Raw genomic sequence first — 26,705 nt, forward strand, 5'->3', positions numbered from 1 at the left:
CCCAATGACTAGGTTTGAGAATAACTGCCCTAAGAATTAAGAACTGTATTTCAAATCCCCCAACGCACCACCTGTTTAGATACAAGTAGGACTAATTTGAAAAACTGTCCTTCTCCCTAAATTTGTAGCAAACAAATGGGCTGTAAGAGATTGCATAAGGTAAAATTATGTATAATCATACCTGATAATTTTCTTTCCATTAATCATAGCTGATCAATCCATAGACTGGTGGGTTGTGTCCATCTACCAGCAGGTGGAGATAGAGAGCAAACTTTTGCCTCCCTATATGTGGTCATGTGCTGCCGGAAACTCCTCAGTATGTCGATATCAAAGCTCCATCCGCAGGACTCAGCACTTAGAGAATTACACCCACGAAGGGACACTCTGCCCAGCTCACCACCGCCGAAACGGGGGAGGGGAATTAACCCAGCTCATCCCCACACAAGTGGGGGAGGGGAATCCGTCCAGCTCATCCCCGCGGAGCGGGGGAGGGACACCACCCCGCCGATGCGGGGGGATCTGGCTTATCCTGCAACCGCAACCGCGGGAGGAGCTGACTGACCCGAACACCGCCGAAGCGGGAGGGGTACAAAACTGCCCTACAGCCGCACGAAGCGGGAGGGAGTGCCGGCAGAATTATAAGTCTCAATCCAGCCCCGTAAAACGGAGGGGAGAGGAATGCAGCAGCTCACTGTAACACAAACTCGTCTTAACTCTTGAAGAATCCAAGTGAAAAAACTTGAACACGAAGTCTTTCTGAAGTAACTGAAGAGTAAACTTGAACCTGAAATGCAACCAGAATAAAACAATACAGATATCTGGGAGGGGCTATGGATTGATCAGCTATGATTAATGGAAAGAAAATTATCAGGTATGATTATACATAATTTTACCTTCCATATCATCAAGCTGATCAATCCATAGACTGGTGGGATGTACCGAAGCAGTACTCACCCAGGGCGGGACATAGAAATCCCTGACCGCAACACTGAAGCTCCAAACCGGGCCTCCGCCCGAGCAGCCACAGTCAAGCGGTAATGCTTGGAGAATGTATGGGCCGAAGCCCAAGTTGCCGCCTTGCATATCTCTTCCAAGGAGACGGAACCGGCCTCTGCCATCGAGGCCGCCTGAGCTCTTGTGGAGTGAGCCTTCAGCTGGATAGGCGGCACCTTCCCTGCGGCCACATACGCCGCTGCAATGGCTTCCTTGACCCATCTTGCCACTGTAGGCTTAGCAGCCTGCAGACCCCTACGAGGACCTGCAAACAGGACAAACAGATGATCCGATTTCCGGAAATCATTGGTCACTTCCAAGTATCTGATGATGACTCGTCTCACATCCAGATATTTAAGAGCAGAGTACTCCTCTGGGTAGTCCTCCCTACGAAAGGAAGGGAGACAGAGCTGCTGATTCACATGGAAGCGAGAAACAATCTTGGGCAGAAAGGAAGGCACTGTGCGAATAGTCACTCCTGCCTCAGTGAACTGCAGAAAAGGCTCTCGACATGAGAGCGCCTGGAGCTCGGAAACTCTTCTGGCTGAAGTGATAGCCACCAAAAAGACTGCTTTCAACGTCAGGTCTTTCAGAGATGCCCTCGACAAGGGTTCAAACGGCGGCTTCTGCAATGCTCTTAGCACCAGGTTGAGATTCCACGCAGGCACCACTGAGTGCAGAGGAGGGCGCAGGTGATTAACTCCCTTGAGAAAGCGCACCACATCTGGCTGGGAAGCCAGGGAAGCACCCTTCAGGCGGCCCCTGAAGCAAGCCAGAGCCGCTACCTGGACCTTAAGGGAACTGAGCGACAGGCCTTTGTCCAGACCTTCTTGCAGGAACGCCAACACTGAAGAAATTGGAGCAGTGAAGGGAGAAAGTGAGCCTGCTTCACACCACGCTGCAAAGATACGCCAAACCCTGGCGTAAGCAGTAGAAGTAGAGCGTTTCCTCGCTCTCAGCATAGTGTCGATGACCTTGTCTGAGAAGCCCTTCTTCCTCAGACGCTGCCGCTCAATAGCCAGGCCGTAAGACCAAAGGGGGAGGGATCCTCCATCACCACGGGACCCTGATGTAACAGGCCCTGCTCCACTGGCAGCCGCAGAGGATCGTCGATTGAGAGCCTGATCAAGTCCGCATACCAGGGACGTCTGGGCCAATCCGGACCCACCAGGATTATCCTGCCGGGATGTCTTGCCACCCGGTCTAGGACCCTGCCCAACATGGGCCAGGGTGGGAACACATAGAGAAGCTCTTGTGTCGGCCATTGTTGGAGAAGAGCATCTACTCCCAGGGATCGAGGGTCCCGTCCTCTGCTGAAGAAGCGCGGCACTTGGCAATTGGCCGATGACGCCATCAGATCTAGGCTCGGCTGGCCCCAGCGCTTCGTGATGTCCAAGAACGCCTGAGCAGATAGCTGCCACTCTCCGGGCTCCAAGGTATGGCGACTGAGAAAGTCCGCCTTGACATTCATGACTCCGGCAATGTGGGCCGCTGACAGCTGTTCCAGGTTCGCTTCCGCCCACTGGCATAGACTCATAGCCTCCTTGGCTAGAGGGGCGCTCTTGGTACCTCCCTGGCGGTTGACATAGGCCACAGCCGTGGCATTGTCCGACAGTACCCGTACAGGCTTCAGCACCAGTACCGGGATGAACTCCAAAAGCGCCAACCGAATGGCTCTGAGTTCCAGGAGGTTGATAGACCACTTCGCCTCTGCAGGAGACCAGAGCCCCTGCGCTGTCCTTCCCAAGCAGTGGGCTCCCCAGCCCGACAATGAGGCGTCCGTCGTGACGACAATCCACTCTGGGGTCACCAGAGGCATTCCTGCAGACAACTTGTCTGCCTGCATCCACCAGCTCAGCGCCTTGCGCACTGCTGGATCCAAGGGAAGACGCACCGCATAATCCTCCGACATCGGAGTCCAGCGCTGCAGCAGAGAGTGTTGTAGTGGTCTCATATGAGCCCTGGCCCAGGGCACTACTTCCATCGTGGCCGTCATAGAGCCCAACAGCTGCACATAGTCCCAAGCCCGAAGAGGAGAGGCTACCAGGAACTGGTCCACCTGAGCCTGAAGTTTGACAATCCGATTGTCTGGCAGGAACACTCTGCCCACTTGGGTGTCGAATCGAACTCCCAGATACTCCAGGGACTGAGTCGGGCGCAGCTGGCTCTTCTCCCAGTTGATGATCCATCCCAGGGAGCTCAAAAGAGCAACTACCCGGTCCACAGCTTTGCCGCACTCTGCATAAGAGGGGGCTCGGATCAACCAGTCGTCCAGATAAGGATGGACTTGTACTCCTTCCTTTCGCAGGAAGGCCGCTATGACCACCATTACTTTGGAAAAGGTCCGCGGAGCAGTAGCCAACCCGAACGGGAGGGCTCTGAACTGGAAGTGTCGGCCCAGGACTGCAAAACGCAGAAAGCGTTGATGAGGAGGCCAGATGGGAATATGCAGGTACGCTTCCTTGATGTCCAAGGAAGCCAGGTACTCCCCTGCCTTCACTGCCGCTATAACAGAGCGGAGAGTCTCCATGCGAAAGTGCCGCACTTTCAAGGCCCGATTGACCCCTTTGAGGTCGAGGATAGGCCGGACAGAACCTCCTTTCTTTGGTACCACAAAGTAATGGAGTAACGCCCCTTGCCAAGCTGACTTTCTGGCACCGGAACGACCGCACCCAGGCGGATCAGATTGTCCAAAGTCTGCTGCACTGCCACAGCTTTGACCGGAGACTTGCAGGGAGAGAGTACAAACCCGTCTCTTAAGGGTCGGCAGAACTCTAGCTTGTAGCCGTCTCTGATGACTTCCAGCACCCAAGCGTCTGAAGTTATTGTGGTCCACTCGCCCAGAAACGAGGACAGCCGTCCTCCAATCTGCACTGGGGCGTGGACCAAGACCCCGTCATTGGGTACGAGACCCTGGGGGAGGACCGGAGGGAGCACCTCCGGGACGGCGGTCTCTGCGAAAGGAACGCTGCTTGGGGGAGAAATGCCTCTTAAAGGAAGAGGGGGCAGAAGACCCCGACCTGCCCGGGCGGTACCGACGGGCTTCCTGAAACCGTCCTCTGGAGGTACCGGGACGAGCACTAGCCCGAGCCCTGACCTCTGGTAACTTCTTGCCCTTAGATGTGCCGAGATCGGTCACGATTTTGTCCAGCTCGACCCCAAAGAGCAGCTTGCCTTTAAAAGGCAACCTAGCCAGGCGGGATTTAGAGGCGTGGTCAGCAGACCAATGTTTCAGCCAAAGCCACCGCCGCGCAGAGACTGTCTGAGCCATGCCTTTAGCTGAGGCTCTCAAGACATCATACAGCAAGTCTGCCACATAGGCTAAGCCCGATTCCAGGGCTGGCCAATCATCCCTCAAGGAATGATCCGAGGGGGAAGCCCGCTGCACCATAGTCAGGCACGCCCTGGCCACATAGGATCCGCAAACTGAGGCCTGCAAACTTAAAGCAGCCGCCTCAAAGGACGACCTTAAGGCCGCCTCCAATCTCCTGTCTTGGGCGTCCTTTAGGGCCGTGCCACCTTCCACCGGCAATGCCGTTTTCTTAGTCACCGCAGTGATTAAAGAATCCACGGTAGGCCACAGATAGGCCTCACGTTCACTCACAGCCAAAGGATAGAGGCGGGACATAGCCCTAGCCACTTTAAGGCTCGCTTCTGGGACATCCCATTGAGCCGAAATTAAGGTGTGCATGGCATCATGCACGTGGAAGGTTCTAGGCGGGCGCTTCGTCCCCAGCATAATGGCAGAGCCAACAGGGGCTGAGGGAGAGACGTCCTCCGGAGAGGAAATCTTCAAAGTGTCCATGGCCTGCAACAACAGGTTGGGCAAATCCTCTGGGCGAAAAAGCCGCGCTGCAGAGGGGTCATCCGCTCCATCCGAGCGGGGATCCGTCTCCTCCAAGGAATCCGCAAAGGACCGTTGGGAGACCTCAGACACGCTGCCCTCATCTACATCGGAGGAGACAAATTCCTCCAAGGCCTGGGAATCAACCCGAGGGCGTTTACCTCTGGGAACCTCAACCTCTTTACCAGACGAGGGAGCGGGGGCAGCGTTGTGCATGAGGAAGGCCTGATGCAGCAGCAAAACAAACTCGGGGAGAAACCCCCCAGACTGTGCACTTCCGCAGCCTGGGCAACAGCCCTAGGCGCACTCTCAACCGGCGCTCGCAACAGCGGGGGAGAGGCCTGCTGCGCATCCAAAATGGCGTCCGGCGCGAAACTCCGCGAAGGAGCCGCGCGGGAAGAACGGCTCTTAACTTTAGCCGCTTCTGTGCCGTCGCCCAAATTAAGGGCGTTCATGGCATTAATGTCTCCAACCTCAAGGGCGGCCCAAGAAGAAGCCGTCCGAGCCGCGTGGCCGGCCAAAATGGCGGAGGCGAGGAGCGGGGGATGGGCGTTTATGGCGGGAAAAACCGCCACGCCGGAGGAAGGACCGGGACATTCATCGGTCACGAAACTGCCACCCAACAAGGGCGAATCAGGCTTTAAGACCCCCGCATCCCCTCTAGAAGCGCTCAAGCGACCCGGGGAGCGACCCTTTGCGCCCTCGCCCTCCGACGCCATGTGCCACGAGGAGAAGAATCGGGGAACCCCCGCCCGCTATAAAAAGGTAAAATTACCTGCTGTCCGCTCCGAGTTGTAACGACCTGGTGTCCCAGTGAGTAGCTGCAATAGACGCTTAAATAAACGTCGAAATAAACGCCTTTAAAGACGTTTAAAATTTTTTTTTTTTTTTTTTTTTTTAACGGAGCCAGCGGGAGGGGGGAGAAAAGGAGGGACCTGGGACCACCAGGTTTGCACTTGCTCAAAAGAGCCCTCAACCCCAGGCACTCAACAAAACCTAAAAATTAGGCTTGGAGGCCTAGCCAGAGCTGCTGCTGCTGTGTGTGACCACCACCTGCTGAGATAGAGAACATACTGGGGAGTTTCCGGCAGCACATGACCACATATAGGGAGGCAAAAGTTTGCTCTCTATCTCCACCTGCTGGTAGATGGACACAACCCACCAGTCTATGGATTGATCAGCTTGATGATATGGAAGCCCCTCTTTTACAAGGAAATTAAACCACAAATCTAAATGTAAAAACCACAGGGGTGGATTCAGCCTCATATGCTGACAGTAGCATGAACAGAATAGGTACAGTAGCACAACTGATGTCACTGTCGATGCCCATGTTTTTACCTCAAGAATGTACTTCTCCAGAGATCTGATGTCCTTCAAAGCTTCAGAGTCTTGATGAATAACCACCACTTGTTTCAGAGGATACTGCAAAAGTTAGAACATGAAGAAACATTCTCTTCATTTAGACATCCGATTTAAGAATTGGTCTATGAATCTATTATAGCAACAGAAGTAAATTTTTTAAGCTACCATATTTATTTGTCTGAAACACAGAAAATTTTACTTTAGCAGAAAAAATAGTTCTGAGACTAGAATTTTCTGTTCAAAGCTGATCAAGTCAGTTTCTGAAATCATTTTCCCAGGAGAGTTTCCCAGTAAAATTCTGAAAACCCACCCTTCCCCCACTTCAAGTGTCTTACTGGGGTATGCCACTAATAGCAAATTTATTGCATCTGTTATTTTTGCACAGTGTGGGAAAGTTTACAATACTTTTTGTTTTCATTTTATAATACAAAATTATGATAAGGATTAACCTAACATCACTTGTGGGAATGTGTGCACAATTACCCTAAAAACACTTTTATCTTAAAATTTCTGCAATAGCTAATTTGGAATAGGCAGAGAATGAGTGGGAATTGTGCCTTACAGTTAAGAGGCAGCCAGCATGTAACTGTTAATGCACCAGATAATGTGGCTCAGCTAATACCACTTGAATAGGTAAATGTAACTGTACAGCATTATCTGCAATGTAGTTAACACTATGAAAAAAATGTTTTCCTTGTGTTAATAATGGGTAACTGGAGCTTTGCAGTTGTTGCATATTAGTTTTGGCAAGTTACACGTGGTAACTGCATTACTACACTTTAGTAAATAGGGTACAAAATAAGAAAAAGTCATAAAGCTCACATGCTATATCTTTATCAGTTGAACAGTGATTGCTGCAGGGAAAGGCTGTAAAACTTGTGATGATGATATTAATAGCTATGAGTGATGAATCTATGCGAGGGGAAAAGAGTAGTGAACACTCCTGCTACAATTATTAGTACAGAAGTTCACTATAACTAAAGGGGGGGGGGGGGGAACAACACAACAAAGAATAAAACAAGAAAACAACTTTGAAACAGAAAACTTTTCTTTGTGTTTAATCAGAACCTACTTAAAACTACAACTATAAATATTCTAATTATTCTTTTTATTAGAATCCAAACAAAACAAATATTATACCATCATGGAGAATTCATCAAATCATCATCTATCAAAAATAAATTATGGAAGTTTATAGGAACTCCGCAAACTGAATATCAAACGTGCTATTTTATTGCAATCTGATTTCCAGGTTTTCAGGGGTGAAGAAAAAAATGCAAATGAACTGGAAGCCAGGTGAAACAGTTTTAAGGTGCTGAATGCTGCTTTAACTGACCTTATGGCATCTCACAAGTGAGTAACACAAAGGAGGGCAAAAATAATGCTAAAAATCTTACTGCCAACCTAAGACAAAACAGACAATCTACAATTACACACTGTGGAGGTTTCTTTTGTGCATATTCACAGCATAAACAGATGGCCTCAACTTAGCAAAAGTAATTTCCACCATTAACCATTTCCCACTATCTCCTCTCCAATTTATATATGCTTCTGTTGAGAGTAATTCAGCTCAGAAGCAGCACAGAAGAGATGAAACATGCCTGAGAGGTCAGGACTGCTATTACTGCACAACCATTCTCCGCCGAGAGAAAACGTTTAAAGAACTCTAAATTTGCATGGGAACTTATGAAAGCATGTTTTATAACTCCATGTCCTGCATTTGTGCATCCTGCTTCTTGGGAGAAAAGTAGCGATGTGTATGTCAAGCATTGGCTTGGGCAGAGGGGAAGAGAGTTGAGAGAAGTCTGTTGCTCTTTGCTGTGGGTGAGTGGCATGAACTTGAGATACTATTCTCAAACCCTTTCCACCCTGCACCCTCAATCTCCTTCTCCCACCACTCACCCCCACACACTCTCTGTTCCTTATCATTTCATTCCCCCATGCTCACTCTCTACTACAGTCTCAATCTCCTCATATTCTCTCCTACCCTGCCCTCACACTTTCAAATTCCCCCTTGGGAGGTTCCACTGCCAACCTGTAGGTCACTCATAATAGTAAACCTTTTTGGCAGAAATGCTTACTTTACACGTACATACGTAGATTAAGGTAGTTCATATTCTATGTGCATAAGTGCTAACTCCGCCCATTCTCCACTCAAACACCAGCAAAGTATGCGCCATGAAATTATAGTATGTACCTTTACATCAGTCAGCATCTTATAAGAGGTCATTTAAATGTGTATATGATCACTTACTGATGGGAATGGCTTTATAAAATTAACTCCTTGATGTCTGACAAGACATCTTGTCTCCTTTCAGAAATCTTACAACACCGGGATGAAAACCAAATGATTAATAAATTACTTCTGATCATTTAGATGCAGAAATGGGCCGTATTGGTGAAATCTAGATGACGGGGCAATCTTACACATTCAGCACGTTTACAACTGCATGATCTAAAATGACACTACCTTGAAGCTGATTTTGGAATTTTCATTCTAAATTCTATCAGCCCTATGACCACTGTAGCTAGTCTGGGATTTTTAATATTAAAAAAGGTCACCTTTTTTCTTTCACTTTTCTCAGTGATCTTGGAATCAGTGGTCCACAGGGGATCTTTGAAATTGAAAAACAGTAATGCATTTGTGGTAAAGTTTGATTTGAAATGATGCAATACTGAAGAGAAACAGTTTGAAAGTCTGAAGGGGACTGGTCCCGAAGCAGTTGGAATTCCAATCCTTTTGCCCACAGTTAAGTTTTTGATTCCATGGGATGGCGGAGAGACACAGGATTGAAGGACTGTTTGCTATAGACTTTGGGATCTTCAGATAAGTACTTTTTCTTATTATTTTCTTTTTGAGCATGTTCATTTCTTTGACTATATTTATTTAGAACCAAATGAATTTAAAAAAAAAAGCTGTTCAGGGATTTTTCTTGGGATTTGGACAAGGGGAATTTTTGGAATCAATTATTTTTCTCCACAATAGGAAGTTTTTTTACACTGATTCTTCCCCCCCCCCCCTTAGTATTTAGAAACCAGTGATAGGACAGGCACTCCTTCTAATGTAGTGGGTTGACAATTCTGTAAGTTTCTGTAGTTTCATTTTTTTAATATTGGCTATCCTGTAAGCCCTTATGTGATGTGCATCCTGTAATTAAACATCTTTATTAGTTTGATAGCAGCATCAATGCATGGCCATTAACAGAAAAAATGGAAAATCGGCCATTTTATTGTTGTGGTAAAAATGGCCTTAGTGAACGGGAAAACCCCATGTTAGGGCTTGCTAAAGCCACTTAGTGCAGCTTCATAAAAGGACTCTTATGTGATAACAATAAAGAGTTAGGACCCAATGTTCAATGGATTTATGCACCTAACTTTGGGGTCCTTTTACTAAATGGTGTCAAGTCCTAATACACACTTACCATGCAAAAAATGCTTACTACAAAAAGCATTAAAGCACTTTGTGGTAATTTGCCATTTCCCGCGTGCTAAGTTCATGTTATTTATTTTTCAAAATATTTTTGGAAAGGGGTGTGCCATGGGCAAGGAATGGACATGGAAGCATTATTCATTTAGGGCCCCGTTTACTAAGGAGCGTTAGCATTTTTAATGCGCATACAATTAGCGCGTGCGCTAACCGTGTATGTGCCTATAGGGATATTGTAGGCACGTACATGGTTAACACACGTACATGGTAACACACGTTAAAAGTGCTATAAAAATGCTAACACACCTATAATGCGGCTTAGTAAACAGGGCCTTTAGTGCATTAAGATTAGCTCATACCACCTAAATAATGCAGACTTAATAATGTGAGAACATATTAAGTCTTAAATAGAAGGCGCTAAGTGTTCACACACTAACTTAGCATTCGCCTGTTCTAATGACATTAGCACATGACTTGCAAATTTAAAAAATGAAAATACCTTATTATACTGACATTTAAATATGGGCCTTGTGCATGGGAAAGTCCCGTGTTTAAACACACTAAGCCTATTTTTTAATGCATTTTAGTAAAATGGCTCTTTCGAAAGTTAGAATCAAACTAGCCTCTTTGAAAATTTACTAGGACTGAGTGCATAAATTTGTACTCAAAATTTCACTAAATTGTTAAATTTAGGAGCATTAAATGTGAGTGGCAAGAGGGACAGATTTAAAGCACGGAAAAAAGTTAGGAGCTTAGCACTGATTTTCAGCACTAGGTTAATAATCAGGCTCATAAATCCAGGCAAATGAATGGCAGGCCTAAATTTAAAACAGCGACAAAATAAAAGAGAAGAAAAAACTACACAGAATATACACAGGAAACCAAAGAGTGAAGACAGCCAAAGGAAACGGAGGAATGAAACATAAGGAGTCCCCACCAATGGTTGACCATTAATAAAGACTCCTCATCTGCACCATATCCCAGCATCTAATCTACTCACTAAAGAAATACTCTCTCTCATTTCCTCTGAACCTTCCTCTCTATATAACCACCTCTTGTTCTTGAAAAGCAAAGTGTAACATTTGTAAATTTTTGCAATTGTAATTTCAAGACGACCTAACAAGTTGCAGGTTAGCACATGAGGTCTTAAGTTCTACCTTTATTGGAATAGTTTTCCTGTCACGGATCACACGGCCAAGTTCAACCACAGACTGCATCCGTGAAACTGCGCTTTCAATGTGCTTGTCAATCAGATTCTCCCTATATTACACAGAAAAACAAGTAGACAAACATCAACAAATAAGTTACAGGTGATTATATTAGACCGTTTTTGACTTGCTTTGAGGAGGCTATGCTCCTGTCATATCAAAACATATTTTTAAAAATATGCTATAAACACTTAGAGGGACATTTTCGGAAAAAGTCCAAGTCAGAATTGGGATGTTTAAGTTCATTACGTCCACAAAACAAAAATCCATCTTAGAGCCATTTGTAAACAGGAAAACCGTCTGGGTTTCTTTTTTTTTAAATGGTTCAAGGATGGACGTTTTTCCACATAAGCCCCAGGATTCTATATATTGCAGCTCAATTTCCACACGGAAGTCAAAGCGTATTCTATAACAATGCTTGAAGTTTAATTAATTTATTTCATTTATATCCCACATTATCCCAATAGATCAGGTTCAATGTGGCTAACAACTTATTGTTATTAACAGTACAAAAAGTGATGCAGGAAACTATACATTAAGTAGTAATAACAAAAATGAAGATTGAGTAATTGCAATATGTAATATGGAAACGAATGCTAGACACAAAAAGGTAACAATTTATAGTCATCTATGTATAATATTTAGAATAGAACTGAGAAATTGAATAATTGTACAATTAGGAGTTTAAATTTATTATGATCATCCATGAGAAATTCTTTAAAAAGAGTATACTTTCCCACCTCAAACACAACTGCCCATATTAGAGCACAGGTTTCAAAGCTTTACTGAGTAACCAAACTTTTCCAAGCTACAGCATAGCATAAATAAACTTAGCTTTATCAAGGCTGGCTTGGCAACCCCACAATTCAACTGCTGATATTCATTCAACGGGGCCCAAATCGTTTCACCCACACCTGGGCTTCATCAGGAACCACTCAGTTAAGACATGATTTCAGGGGTATTGATCTAAGATGAAAACAAACATAAAGCTTAGCAGTTGAATTGTGGGGTTGCCAAGCCAGCCTTGATAAAGCTAAGTTTATTTATGCTATGCTGTAGCTCTAATATGGGCAGTTGTGTTTGAGAAGTGGTGGGAAACTATACCCTATGAAAGAGACTAGGTCATAGGCACATAAATCTTATTATAGATATCGGTGTCCTGTTGATCAGACCTTGGTGGAAACCTAGGTTTCTGAGGGTATTTCCCCCCTTATTTCAATACTGTATGCTCAACTTACACAACCCTTTAAGATTGTGTTTGGCTGTTTTCCAGTCTTTGCGGTATTAGATTACATAATTGGGATAAACAGCCCATACTGTCCTTTTAAATAGTAATATATTTAAAGACTCCAACATGGGAATCAAAGTACTCAAATTGGAACCTCAACTCTCCATAGTGAAACAGAAATCAAATTCAATCTCTATAGTTTATGGAGTCCGTTATTATCATCAGTTCCAGTCAGGAGGAAAAGGGAAAAAAACATCCACCGTAAAAACTCATCAAGGATGAGAAAACCGGATGAATATGAAAAACCCTTTTCCACCTTGATGAGTTTTTGCGGTGGACGTTTTTTTCCCTTTTCCTCCTGACTGAAACCGATGATAATAACGGACTCCATAAAGTATAGGGATTGAATTTGATTTCTGTTTCCCTATTTGGAGAGTTGAGGTTCCAATTTGAGTAATTTTGATTACTTTGATTCCCGTGTTGGAGTCTTTAAATATATCCCTAGACAAACCACTTGCAAACTGAAGTTAGATATTTTCAAACTTCTTAGAGGTGTCTTATGGTATACTACTTGCAATGACAACACAATACATAATAGAACATTATAATTGGTAGTGAAGGGTAAGGCAAAGTTGTAACACATAGATGAGTAAGAAAGTAGGAAGAATTTGAAAGTAAGGTGACTGATTTGAAGAAAGTTGCACATGAGGTCAGAGAGATGGTTAAATATTATCTCAGTTAGGCTAGGAGTGGATAAACATGTCCCGCTGCAGTATGCACAGCCCGAGTCAATCCTTGTGTGTGTGAGTGAGACTAACAAGTTAGTTATTTCTTCCATTAAAGGCTTGGTTGAAGAGGCAAGCTTTCTCACCTGCTTCCTGAAGTAGAGATAGATAACTTAGATTGTGAGCCCACTAGGGACAGAGAAAGTACCTGCATATAATATACTCAAATAGTTTAAAGGTTTCTTATCCTTTACATCATACCAAGTAAAATCGAATTCAAACATATCATCCTCGTGCAAAGCAGTTTGTGGAGTCCCTCAGGGTTCACCACTATCACCAACACTCAACATAATGATGATTCTACTGGCCAAATCCATATCCAATTTAGGCCTTAACCCATTTATTTATGCTGATGATGTTACAATTTACATACCTTTCAGACACGACCTGACAGAAATCACCAATACAATCAAGATCGGTTTGAACACAATGGACGCATGGGCAAACTCATTCCAACTGAAACTAAACACTGAAAAGACTCATTGGAGGAATGGCCTAGTGGTTAGGGTGGTGGACTTTGGTCCTAGGGAACTGAGGAAGTGAGTTCGATTCCTGGCACAGGCAGCTCCTTGTGACTCTGGGCAAGTCACTTAACTCTCCATTGCTCCATGTAAGCCGCAATGAGCCTGCCATGAGTGGGAAAGTGCGGGGTACAAATGTAACAAAACAAAACAAAACAAAAAAAAACTCAACACAATAAGTTTAAACCTACAACCTTGAACATCCCAAACCACCCCCTCCCTATCTCGGATAGCCTAAAACTACTCGGCGTCATAATTGACCGCAACCTAACACTTGAAAGCCAAGTAAATTCTACTACAAAGAAAATGTTCCACTCAATGTGGAAACTTAAACGTATAAAACGTTTTTTCCCACGAGATGTAGTTCGCAACTTAATACAATCAATGGTATTAAGCCATTTAGATTACAACCTGCATAAATTCCGTTGCAGTAAAGAACAACTAACTAAGAAACTTCAGCCCACACAGAATACAGCAGCCAGACTGATCTTCGGAAAATCAAAATATGAAAGTGCCAAACCCCTTCGTGAAAAATTGCATTGGCTTCCCACTAAGGAACGTATTGCCTTCAAGGTTTGCACCCTGGTCCACAGGATTATTTACGGCGAAGTTCCTGGATACATGTTGAATCTTATAGATCTACCACCCAGAAACAGCACCAGTCTATCCCGAACTTACTTAAATTTGCATTATCCAGATTGCAATGGACTTAGATACAAATCAATTTATGCATCCAGTTTTTCTTACACAAGTACACAACTGTGGAACGCTTTGCCCAGAACCGTGAAATCTATCCACAACCATCTTAACTTCAGGAAGTCACTGAAAACCAACTTGTTTAAGAAGGCCTACCCCCCTGACCCAAATTAACTTTCTACTTCCTGCGACACAGCAAAACTATGGACCGTATTGGACTTTTATCACCACCCCCTCTCTATTTCTTTGTTGCTTTATTTATGTTTCTTATATGCCTACTACTGTATTGTGTATTTGCATTTTACTGAACCGGAGCCTGCCTCTACGGTATTGTGTAAGCCACATTTAGCCTGCAACTAAGTGGGGAAAATGTGGGTATAAATGTGTTAAATAAATAAATAATATACGTATAACGCTTTGTTTGTTCTACAGAAAGGCAGTATATCAAATCTATGAAATTTGAAATTATAAAAAAAAAAAGTAATAGACATTAACAATGGAGTGGAGCAGTAGCCCAAAGGTTGGTACAGTGGCCTGAGAAAAAGGGGAACTGGGTACAATTCCCACTACAGCTCCTTGTGATTATGGACAAGCCACTTAACTCTCCTTTGCCCCAGGTATAAAATAAGTGCCTTTATATAATATATATACAACGCTTTGACTGTAACAATACAAAGGCTGTATATCAAATGCCATCCTCTTTCCCCAATATGAGAAATAAGTGCACAAGGAATACAGCATATGTTACAAGTCCCATTTCCTAATGCTGGGACTCCAGTACATTGTCTTTTACCTATTCTATTTGAATTCACTGGAAATACCAACATAAATTTGTAATTGTTCAAATCTAATAAGATCTTAGGCTACTCAATTTCAGCTAAAACAGCAAAATTTAGAATCTTTTAATCTATATGATTTTAAGAGGAAAAAAGGCAGCCATTCTTAGTAAGAAGGCATTATCCAATTACTTCTCTCTCTCTAAATGATCTGTTTTTAACTCTATCAGAAAAAGAAAAGCTGAAAAAATTCCTTATAACCTAAGTGAAGATTAACCCCCCATACAGCACACTAGCATCCTATTTATTGCCATGTATTTATTTATAATAAAAAGTTAGATTTGTTTGTCCTTCATTTTTCTTTTTCCCCCCATGGCTTTCCAATGAAGTACTGCAAATGGTCTAGAATTTCTTTAGATGAGGTACTGTGCAGACCAAGTTACAGGCAAGCATTTTTGGCATGCACAGGTAATTTTATAAGAGGTCACCTATTCTCAAATAACAAAAGGCACCTTTTCTTTTCAAACACCAAATACTGGAACCAGACCCAACAGGCAAATTCTCATGCATAGCTTTACACTTCTGTGTGCTCTATTGTGGCAATTTTGTAACTGGGTACCCACGTTTAGGCACCACTTGCAGAATAAATGTACAGAATACCAGCACTTTTGTGGATGAGGATACACTTAGCTCTTAGGTCCTTTGCTGCCACAAGTGCCTATATTGTAAGCAGGGCCAGCTGAACCCATGGACAAGGTGAGGCTCTGGTCCAGGGCACTGGCACTAAAGAGCACCAAACGCCTAAGCCCATGATGTCAACCAGCCCATAGGCTAAGCTTGGCTTTTTAGTACTTACCATAATTCTTCTCAGCAGCAGCAGTTCCTGGTCCTGACTACGAGCGCTAGAAACAAGAGGCTCCGGCAGCTTGGGTGCTGTCCTCCTTCCTCCACCTTCTGCTGACATATCAAACACCGATGCCAACACTACTCCCTCAAAGACACTCTGGCTTCTGAAAGGTGCACAGAACACCTGGAACCACCACCTACAACCCCCCTCCCAGAAGGCATGCTGGAATTGGATGCCCAACATCCAATTCCAGCGTGCCTTTCAAGAAGGAGCAGGATGCTGAAGCATTTAAACTGCTTCAGCGTCTACTGCATTCTTTTTTTTTGGCCTGCCTCTAGCACTGCCACCTGCTGCCATCATCACTTGATGTCTGCCACACTGCTGCCTGGACCCAAGAGAGTACAAAGCAGCATTGCCAGCATTTAAACAGGTAGGGGGCCCGCTCTCGCTCAGAATCCTAGGGGGGGGGGGGGGATTTGTGGAAATTGCTGTTTGGGGGTAGGGGTGAGGGAAGAATCGTGGAAGTTGCAGTTTGATAGTGGGGAGAGGGAGGAACTGTGAAAATTGCTGTGGTGGGGGAGCAGGGATTGGGATAGGTGGGGGGGGGGGCACAAAAACAAAAGTTGGTCCAGGGCAGCACAGCCTCTTGAGCCGGCACTGCCTGTAAGGGCACACAAGTGGCATAGTGCGTAAATGCAAAAGGGTTCACATGAGTGGAATACGAGCAGGCCTCCAATTTACACACACAATTTACTTTAAGTTATGTGTAGTCTTGCCGCATTTAGGTGCCTTGCAGTTACACCACGTCTATGGCTGGTGTTTATAGTATTTTTTTTGTTACATTTGTACCCCGCACTTTCCCACTCATGGCAGGCTCAATGCGGCTTACATATTATATACAGGTACTTATTTGTACCTGGGGCAATGGAGGGTTAAGTGACTTACCCAGAGTCACAAGGAGCTGCCTGTGCCTGAAGTGGGAATCGAACTCAGTTCCTCAGTTCCCCAGGACCAGAGTCCACCACCACCCCACTCTAGTAGGTGACTAGATTTTAGCTTTGCCAATACTGGGTTATGCTAGCATTCTACAATGGAATCTGGGTGCTCAGATGCTGTTACAGAACAGGCTCTCACCACATTCGTCAGGATGCCAAAGTGGAGCACGACCAAAATTGCATGCACAAATCTGGTCGTATTGTGGATTTGCACATAAAATTTAATTAATCAGTGACGATAACTGACAAGCAATTGACACTAATTGGCATTAATTAGAATCTACACACACAACTTGGTAGGCATATTCTGTAAAGTGTTGCATATAAAGCCTAATGCACGCTGCCAAAAAGGAAATGTGGCCATGGGCAGAACAAGGGTGTTCCAAAAATCTATGCACATGGTTACAGAGTACGCCTGCTCCTCGCCTAACTTAGACACTTGGTATAAATGGACACCCCTAGAGTTAGGCGCAGGCATGGCTGCTAGGTGTATTCTATAAACTGTGCCTAAATCTAGGCGCAATTTACAGAATACAGCTAGGCAGAAATATTTCCGGCACCAATTTTTCAGGTGACATATCTAGAATCTAGTCCTATATGTGCAACTGCATATTTTGTAAAATACACATGTACATCTTCATCCCCAACAAAACCAAACCCCTAAGACTGCAGTCTATACAAAAATATGTACAATCTTTCAGTGCCTATTTTTATGTGTATATATGGCCACACAATTTTACAAAAACCCTTTTCCATGGGTAAAAGGTTCTGCACTTGCTTATATCAAAATGGCCAAAGATTGCTCAATTCATTCTCTCCACTCAGTTCCACATGCTGGGAAGAAACGCCCCAAAATTTGCAAATGAAAGCTCATGGTGCTATTGACTAACAGAGGTTAGTTCTCATAAGCTGGAAGTCCAAAGGTGAAGGAATAAATTGCCACATTAAACCCCTCCACTGCCCAATAAAACCAGATAAAATTAATTATTCTTCTCAAGTCACTAAGGGGGTCTTTTACTAAGGTGAACTAGCATTGTTAGCAGGCACTAAATGCCGAGACACCCACAAGAATATAATGGGCAGCTCCGCGTTTAGCACCAGCTGATTTTTAGCGCGAGCTAAAAATGGTAACACACCTTAGAAAGAGATCCTCTAAATATCTTTCTATTGGATTTTTTGTTAAGAACGGAGATAAACAGTCAATCAACTCGTGCTTCATATGAAGCACAGTTCTCTACAACATCCAAAATAATTTATTCAGTTTAACATTCCTATAATCAAGAGATAATTAAGTCTATAGCTGAATACATGGTTAATCATAAACGATTACCTATCAGTCACAGATCTTTTAAACATATGGGTATACCACTATGAGCGACAGAGCTAACAAAAGAGCTACTGCTACAAATGCTAATTAAGCAGCTATTTATGCTTTTCCACAACAAGAATAAATAGCTTGTTTAATGCATATCCTATAAATGTGTATAAATGAAAGCTAAAACCCTGGCTTACACCACAATAATTTAATTAAAAGGAACTCTGGAAATTAAAATGGGTTTCTGTTTTTAATTTTCTATTTCTGTAATAAATTTACAGAATCTGGGCATATAGACAGGAAAATAAATCACACAATTACACATAGAAGTCTCTCACATTCCTTAGCAACTTCAACTAAACCTTGAAATTTCAAAATTACCACAAAAGGTAATATTACATTGCATGACATTTGTATCCCACGCATACCATTAAAGTTCAGTGCAGCTTACAAAAGAATAAACTGGACCTATTCCAGGAAAAAATACAGATCATTAAAAACAACCAATAAAAGCTAATTAATTTAAACACAAACATTTTCTAAATAAAAAAAAAAGTTTTCAACAGCTTTCAAAATGCTGCATAGTTAGATAGCACTCAAATTTCTATAGGTAGATCATTCCAATTACTGGCCACAAAATATGCAAATGAACCAGTGAAAAATCTCTTATAAACCACCTTTTTTGGATCTGGGTACTGAAGAATTTTAAAAAACTGGATCCAGGACTAACATTTCTAGCTGATAATTGAATTAGACTTGACATATAAGCAGGTGTTTCACCACACACACATATGTAATGTACAACCAAAACCTACCAGTGAGGATCACAGTTAACTCAAATGGTTTGGTGAACATTTTAAAAAAAAAAAAAACACCTTTTTTTTTTTTTTTTTTTTAACCTTTGAAGCCAGTTTACACAAATTGCTTACTTGGGAAGAAATATATCAGCAAAATCTAGAAAGAAAAGTCTTATTAACCTTACAGGTGAAAAAGATTTGTGACAGTCACTAACAAATGACGTCCTCCGAGCAACAATTCAGGTAGCTACTACAATGCTCTAATAATAACGCAGTAGACTTAAGCCAATTCAAGTCTAGGAGAACTGAACATTCCAAATCTATCAATTTAAAAAGATTTGTGCATGGGAGTCATGGAATAGGAGGTAGTGTCCTATTGTGGATTAAAAACTGGTTAAAAGATAGAAAACGGAGAGTTAAATGGTTAGTATTCTCAATGGAGAAGGGTAGATAGTGGGGTTCCTCAGGGGTCTGTGCTGGGCCTGCTGCTTTTTAACATATTTATAAATGACCTAGAGATGGGAGTAACTAGTGAGGTAATTAAATTTGCTGACGACACAAAGTTATTCAAAGTGGTTAAATCGCGAGAGGATTGTGAAAAATTACAAGAGGACCTTACAAGACTGGGCGTCTAAATGGCAGATGACATTTAATGTGAGCAAGTGCAAAGTGATGCATGTGGGAAAGAGGAACCCGAACTATAGCTACATAATGTAAGGTTCCAAGTTAGGAATCACCGACCAAAAAAGGGACCTCGGCGCCGTTGTTGATATGTTGAAATCCTCTACTCAGTGTGCAGCAGCAGCTAAGAAAGCAAATAGAATGTTAGGTATTATTAGGAAAGGAATGGAAACAAAAGTAAGGATGTTATAATGCCTTTGTATCGGTCCATGGTGCGACCGCACCTCAAATATTGTGTTCAATTCTGGTTGCCGCATCTCAAAAAAGATATAGTGGAATTAGAAAAGGTACAGAGAAGTGTGATGAAAATGATAAAGGGGATGGGACGACTTCCCTATAAGGAAAGGCTGAAGTGTCTAGGGCTCGTCAGCTTGCAGAAGAGACGGCTGAAGGGAGATGTGATAGAGGTCTATAAAATGAGTGGAGTGGAACGGGTAGACATGAATCATTTGTTTACTCTTTCCAAAAATACTAGGACTAGGGGGCATGCGATGAAGCTACAAAATAGTAAATTTAATACGAATCGGAGAAAATTTTTCTTCTCTCAATGTGTAATTAAACTCTGGAATTGCATTGCCAGAGAATGTGGTAAAGGCAGTTAGCTTAGCAGGGTTTAAAAAGGGTTTGGATGTCTTCCTAAAGGAAAAGTCCATAGACCATTATTAAATTGACTTGGGGAAAATCCACTGTTTATTTCTGGGATAAGCAGCATAAAATGTATTGAGTTTTCTGGGATCTTGCCAGGTAATTGTACCTGGATTGGCCACTGTTGGAAACAGGATGTTAGGCTTGATGGACCTTTGGTCTGTCCCAGTGTGGCAATACTTATGTAATTATGTACTTAAAATAAAGCAAAAATAAACATTTTCCACTTTGCACCATATCGTCAGTCTGTAAGCAGCTGTAAATATCCATACATAGACTTGCCCTGGGAAAGAAAGACTTCCAGTTTCAGCTTCTGTATAAAGTAAACTATTCATATTTACTTTGCAATAAACAGTTGAATTTCAGGAAAAACAGTCTTCTTTGTGGATGTTGGGCTGCTGCTGGTTTAACTGGCTGAATAGCAATGCATGTACATGTTGTGAGATCATCATATGGTTTATAAATCAAAATAAATAAAACTTTGGTCAGACCTAACACACACACAAGTACAAACTCTCAAAAACCAGCCTGCGTTTCACACCGACACACCCACCTCACTGACTTTGGGTTGTTACCCCCTCCCCCGGCTATCTCACTACCCTTCAGTTTGTACCTCGCCACCTCACTGACCTCCAGTTTGCACTCCCTGACTGCCACTTCATTAGTGAACATTTGGAACACTGACCTCAAACCATCACCAAAAACCTTAAGTGTACACACCCTGGTTCACTCCAGAATTAAAAGAACAAGAACACGGAAGACGATTAAAAATACAAATTGGAAATGTCTACAGTCAACACTGAGCATGTAACTGCACAGCCATCACCCAAGCAAATCCTACTTCTCAAAAACTGACCAAGCAAAACCTCAGACAGCACATAAGTTACTAGGATCTCCACTTTCAAGAGTCAAGTTTCAAGTTTATTACATACTTTCTATCCTGCTCTAAGGTCATGCCATCTAGGCGGTTTACAGGCTAAAAGAAAGGAAAAAAGTGATTCATTCATAATACAGTGTGACTGCGGAGGGTGGAACTACAATATCAGATAGGAAAGATGGGGGGATTCATGCATAAGGTAGCACTGGCGATGAATTCCATAGTAGGGGTCCTTGAAATGAGAAAATAGAGTTGCTTGTGTGTTCATGAATTATCTCTTTATGGCTGGATATGAATAAGTGCTTTTGGTTAAGAGACCTAAGGGTATAGGCAGGAACATAGTTAGGTGACGAGAAAGATATAAGGTTTCTTCTGAGAGTAACGTTGTAAAAAACTAGTAGAAGTAGCTTATAAGTAGTTCTTCACTGGATGGGTAACCAATAAGCTGCTGTCGTGTAGGGTGTGATATGATCATATTTGCCTATTTTGCCAATAATTCTGAGGACTGTATTCTGAATTGTCTGAGATCCTTGATCCTGATGCCTTTGTATAATGGAACGGCAGTAGTCCAACTGCGAAATTACGAGTGAGTGGATAAAAATGTTAAGGGCTGATGGTTGAAGCAAAGATTGTATTGATCCGACTAGATGAAGTCTGAAGAATGAACAACCTGACCACTATGTGGACGGAATATAAGAGTATTGTCAAGGGTAACCCCAAGAATACGAGTGGTATTAAAACATGATTGTTGCACAGTATAACAGGCCGGCTTAAGGATTTTCTGGAGTGATGAATGAAAAAAAGCGCCTTTGATTTTGCAGGATTTAGAGCGAATATGTTATTCTGAAGCCAGTTTGTGAGCTGTATCGGCTTATCGTTGATATTGGATACCTCTTGTTGATTTAGATGGTTGAGGGTGCAAAGAAGTTGGATGTCTTCTGCATAGATGAACATAGTTAGATCTAGAGATTGAGCTAGTGTGAGAAGAGGGGCAAGGAAGATATTGAATAAATGTAGGGGACCGAACAGTCTTAAGGTACACCTAATGATGGGACATAGAGTGTAGAGGTCTCAGTGGTGTGTTGTACAGTATATTGTCTGTCTGCAAGATATGTCTGAAACCATTTATAGACTGTTTCTGTGAGACTAATACTGTGAAGACAGAGCAGTATAGCGTGATCTATGAGATCGAAAGTGGCCATAAGAGCCACAGAGAAGACGACGACGACACTTCTGAAGTGACTGGGGCTCATTTTAAAAAGCTAGTAAAAACTTTTTATGGAAAAGACTGTATTCAACCTAACATGATTGAACTCTAGAAATGGAGAGAATTTATTGCTAGCACAGCAGGTCACATCTTCCCTCAACTTTGCTACCTCTTTCTCCCTAGTAGATAAAGAATATCAACACACTCTATTAGACTTAAAAGCAGCAACACGTCAGGAAGATCCCTGCATCTCCTGGATAATCACACAAGCCAAAGTGCACTTATTTGATTGTTTCTGGTCTATATAAAGGTGTCCTAATAGAGGGAGAATGATACAGGCCTCATAAAAGTCTAACAAAATTATCAATGTTAAATGTTATCCCCCCAATTCTATAAATGGCGCTCAAAACTGCACACGCAAATCTGGGCAGGTACCCAATTAGCATTGCAATTTTAACTGCATAACATCAATTAGCATCAATAATTGGGCGTTAATTATTGGTGCTTATTAACAATAATTGGAATTTATACACACATCTTTAGTCAGTATTCTATAAAGATGCGTATGTAAATTTTTACGTGAAGAACCGAAAAGGGGTGGGGCTGTGGGAGGGGATGGGCATTCCTAGAATATATTTATATAGATCACATCCATCATAACATTTTATACTAATTTGCAATACCCTACTAAGTCAAGTTCAAAATCCTGGTTCTGACTTTTAAGATCAGTCCTTCAACCTCTCAAGCCTTACTCCACTGCACCTAAAATGTTTGATTTATATCAGACACTGCCAAGTTAGGTCTAATGATTGGGAAAAGCTTGTTCAAAGAGCCATGCCCAACACTTACAAAACCCCAAATATTAATCCATATCACCTGTACATCATTAGGACTACGATTACAATACAGAAGATAACCAGCAAACTTGTGAGTTTAATCCATGAATGAGAATGGATTAAAATGCTGTGAGGCATTTTGTGTGTGGAGATCACCCCTCTGCCATGCTATTCTCTGGGCAAGTCTCGGTAGTAAAACACATATCCTTCATGAAGCCGCCACTTTTCTATACTGTTACTCATCTTGTATATAAACCATGCTTCTTACCTCACTTGTGGAAGCATTAAGTAGTGAATACTAAGGGAATCCTTTTCTTGAACAGAAGAGGGATCAAGCAGAGTCCTCAGGTTCTGGTACATCATTTCTGTAATAAACGGCGTAAAGGGTGCCTGTTGATGTTAAATATATTTTGTTATGGAGAGCATCCTAGGTGAGCCCTAGTCAAACAAGTGCATTGGGGCCTCCATTGTAATTTAAATACATTTTAAAACTCCCACAAATGAGTCCCCATCTGGCTCTAGCAACAGGTAATAAGAACAGCTTGCCACAGAGGCCTCTGCTGGCTCAGGTTCCTTCTACCATGGTTGACTTACCAGAGCACCAATCTGCCTTGGCAGCCATTGAATTAGCATATCTAAAGCGGCTCCTCCTAAAACATTTGGGCCTTAGGCACATGCCTAGTTTGCCTCTGCTTTAATCCTCCCTTCCTGCAACTACTGGCAGTAAGAGAACTCCCATGTACGGGTAGTGAAAGCTTTTCCTCTTTTCAAAAAGCTCTGGAAGGAAGCATCCATTCAACAGCAAGAGCTGCCACAAGATCCTTAAACGACCCCGTCAACCCATTTATCTTTAAAGAATTACAAGTTTCCTGTCTCTCAATTAATATGGATATCTTCAAATCATACAGCTTTCACACACCCTGAAAAAAAAAATCAATATTTAATCACTTTTATGATGCTCCCAAACTTCAGACTGAACTCACAGACTTCAGTCTGTTCTATACTATCGTGTTAGTCCCAAGGCTCCTTAATTATCTTAATGTAATTCAGTAAAATCCCCTCTTACCATTAGCCTGCACATAGAGAAAAGAATACTGAACAAGGTTTCCAGAGCCATAATGCAATCTTCAGTGCCATTTTCACCCTGTTCAAAATATTCAAGGAGACAAGATGTAGCATGATAGATTACTTTTTTTCCCTATTACTCTGACAATGAAACAAGCATCATAATGCATTGTGTGAGGTATGACTGGATTCCAATACCTAGTACTCGCCAAATAAAAGTTTAAGGGCCCCTTTTACCAAGCTGCAGCAAAAAGGGGCAGGTGCTGGCGTCAGTGCGCGTTTTACATGTGCGCCAAGGCCCCCTTTTACCATAGTTGGTAAAAGGGAGGTCTCACCTTCCTGCAAGAAATGGCCATGCGGCCAGTAAAGCATTGCCTTGCGGCCATTTCAGGGTGGGGGGAGGAGCCCTTACCACCACCTCAATATTACCGCCGGGCATACTCCAGCGCTACAAAAATAAATACATTTTTGTAGCACCAGAAATGACGGTAACCCGGCGGTACTTCCTGTATAGCAAGCGGTAAGTCCACGTTGGGCTTATCGCCGCTTAGTAAAAGGAGCCCTAAATCTGTGAGGGTCTTCTTACCCTTTTCTGCTTATAGCAAATTTACACATTCAAAACACTGATAAGGACATATAGGAAGTAACTGTATAGTCTTTTTCAAGAACATAGGCCCGCACACACATGTAAATGGCCTATTATAAATTAATGATCACACAGAAGGCGAAAAGAACAATGGGCCCCAAGAACTGGTATGAAGGAACACAATTTATTAAAGACCCAATTGTCTACTGAGCTGAGCTAATCTGCTGCAATGAGCAAAGATCAAACAGGAAAAAGTAGAGGCTGATCAAAGGATGAATCCACCACTGGAGATGTTATGGAGAAACACTTTATTGATGCAAATATTAAGGGAAGCATATTTTGAATTTTGTAATCTTTTTACATTTTTGAAGGTTTTTATTATGTTAATAATGGTCAACTGGGTAAATTATACTGAAAATTTACTACAAAGTGGTGGGTGATACCTTTTTACTGGACTAATGTAATGTGTATCTTAGAGAAGCTTTCGAGAGTTATCCTTTCTTCATCGGTGGACTACAGTGATCACAAGACTTTCAGTGATATCATGAAGGCAGACGCTGATTGTATCTGCCCCTCTCCCTGCTCTGCTCATGCCCTGAGTTTTGTGATTTACCTGCTAAAAATCTTGCCCCATGCCTTTCCTTAGTCCTCCCTAGTCAGCAGTGTCTGTTGTTAGAGCTGCAGGTGCTTCTAATGCCACGCGACCGGTGAGAAAAGATCGAGAGCGTATCAAACAGGGAAAGGCCAAGATGGCAGCAGCTCCCCGTTTTCCTAGCCCATCAGTCAGTTCTGAATGGATGGCTGAGATCATTGCTGAGGTCTCGGTGGCTGTGGAAGCTGCAATTGATTGCAAGCTGCAACAATTCTTTGATAAAATAAATTCAACCCATGAGAGGCTTGATAGAATGGGGCTGGAACTACGGGTTAGTAATGTGGAGGACAAGCTGGCAATTGTGGAGACTAAAGTGGGCTGTAGGGACAAGCAAATTCAGGAACTTTTACAAAAAGTGGACTTAGAAAAAACAGGGCCCGTGGAAATAGCCTCAGACTACTGGGGTTGCCAGACAGAATCCTCGATGAAGAGTTGATTGGCTTTCTAGAGGCTTAGTTCCCCTCAGTCTTTACAGCTGGGCACTCATCATGGACCTTTCAAGGTGGAAAGAGCTCATAGACTTGGCCCTAAGGGCCCAGCAGGGGCCCGACCCAGAGTGATGATCTTGAAGGTTTTAAATTATACTCATAAGGTCAACATTATGCAAGCCTTAAGATCTAGAAATACTTTAATCCTGGAAGCATTGTATTTTTTTTTTCATATGTTACTCTGTGGCTGTAGCTGAAAAAGGCGCTGTGAATTTGCTCTACAGTTTTTGCTAAACATGTCAAATTTGTGCTGCTATACCAGGCACAAATGCGGGTGGGTAGCAATGGACAAACACACTTTTTTGACATGGTTGCTGCTGATCACTCCTTGATGGCTACACTAGATACTTGGGACATTTCAGAAACAGCCTCTGTGGCTACTTGACTGTCTTGGCTGGTAACAGCCTGATTGGCTATCATTATGTGGAAGGTCATTGTGGTTTCCATGGTTTGAATGTAAAGGTTTGTGTGCTGAAGTTACACAATACTCCTGGGTTCAAGTATTCTCCAGTCAGGGAGGGAATGTTTCTTTTTTCTTCCTTTGATGTTGTGGATTGGATAGGGACAAAAAATTGGAGTGAACTGTAGAAGACAGTATTGGATTTTACTTTTGGTTGGGTTTGTTTGTCCTGAAATTAGTTCAAGTTTATTTGTAGCCGGGGGTGGGGGAGTGGAGGGGGGTTGATGCTTGGGTTAGGAGTGGAGCGGGAAGAATAGGCAACTTTCCAGATAGCCTGAACAGGGGTATAGGTGAGAGAGTTTGGGGGGTTGCAGGTATAAATGTACAAAGATATTGCAAGAGCTGAAGAAGCAAAAAACGTATGTGGCGTGCTTGCAGGAAACCCATCTGTCAGACACTGAACATGAGAAATTA

General features: G+C 42.9%; 1 protein-coding gene across 1 annotated transcript in view; it reads right to left on the reverse strand.

Moving 5' to 3' along the window:
• IARS1 (isoleucyl-tRNA synthetase 1) overlaps positions 1 to 26,705 on the reverse strand; it is a 451,726-nt gene that overhangs the window by 94,943 nt on the left and 330,078 nt on the right. Inside the window, exons 22-25 of the mRNA XM_030205292.1 lie at positions 24,107 to 24,184; positions 23,309 to 23,430; positions 10,784 to 10,886; positions 6,176 to 6,259 (exon numbers count right to left, since the gene is read on the reverse strand). Of these exons, the coding sequence (XP_030061152.1) occupies positions 6,176 to 6,259; positions 10,784 to 10,886; positions 23,309 to 23,430; positions 24,107 to 24,184 (387 nt within the window). The remainder of the gene's footprint in view (positions 1 to 6,175; positions 6,260 to 10,783; positions 10,887 to 23,308; positions 23,431 to 24,106; positions 24,185 to 26,705) is intronic.

This window comes from Microcaecilia unicolor, chromosome 6, assembly GCF_901765095.1.
Source record: "Microcaecilia unicolor chromosome 6, aMicUni1.1, whole genome shotgun sequence".
Classification (NCBI taxonomy): domain Eukaryota; kingdom Metazoa; phylum Chordata; class Amphibia; order Gymnophiona; family Siphonopidae; genus Microcaecilia; species Microcaecilia unicolor.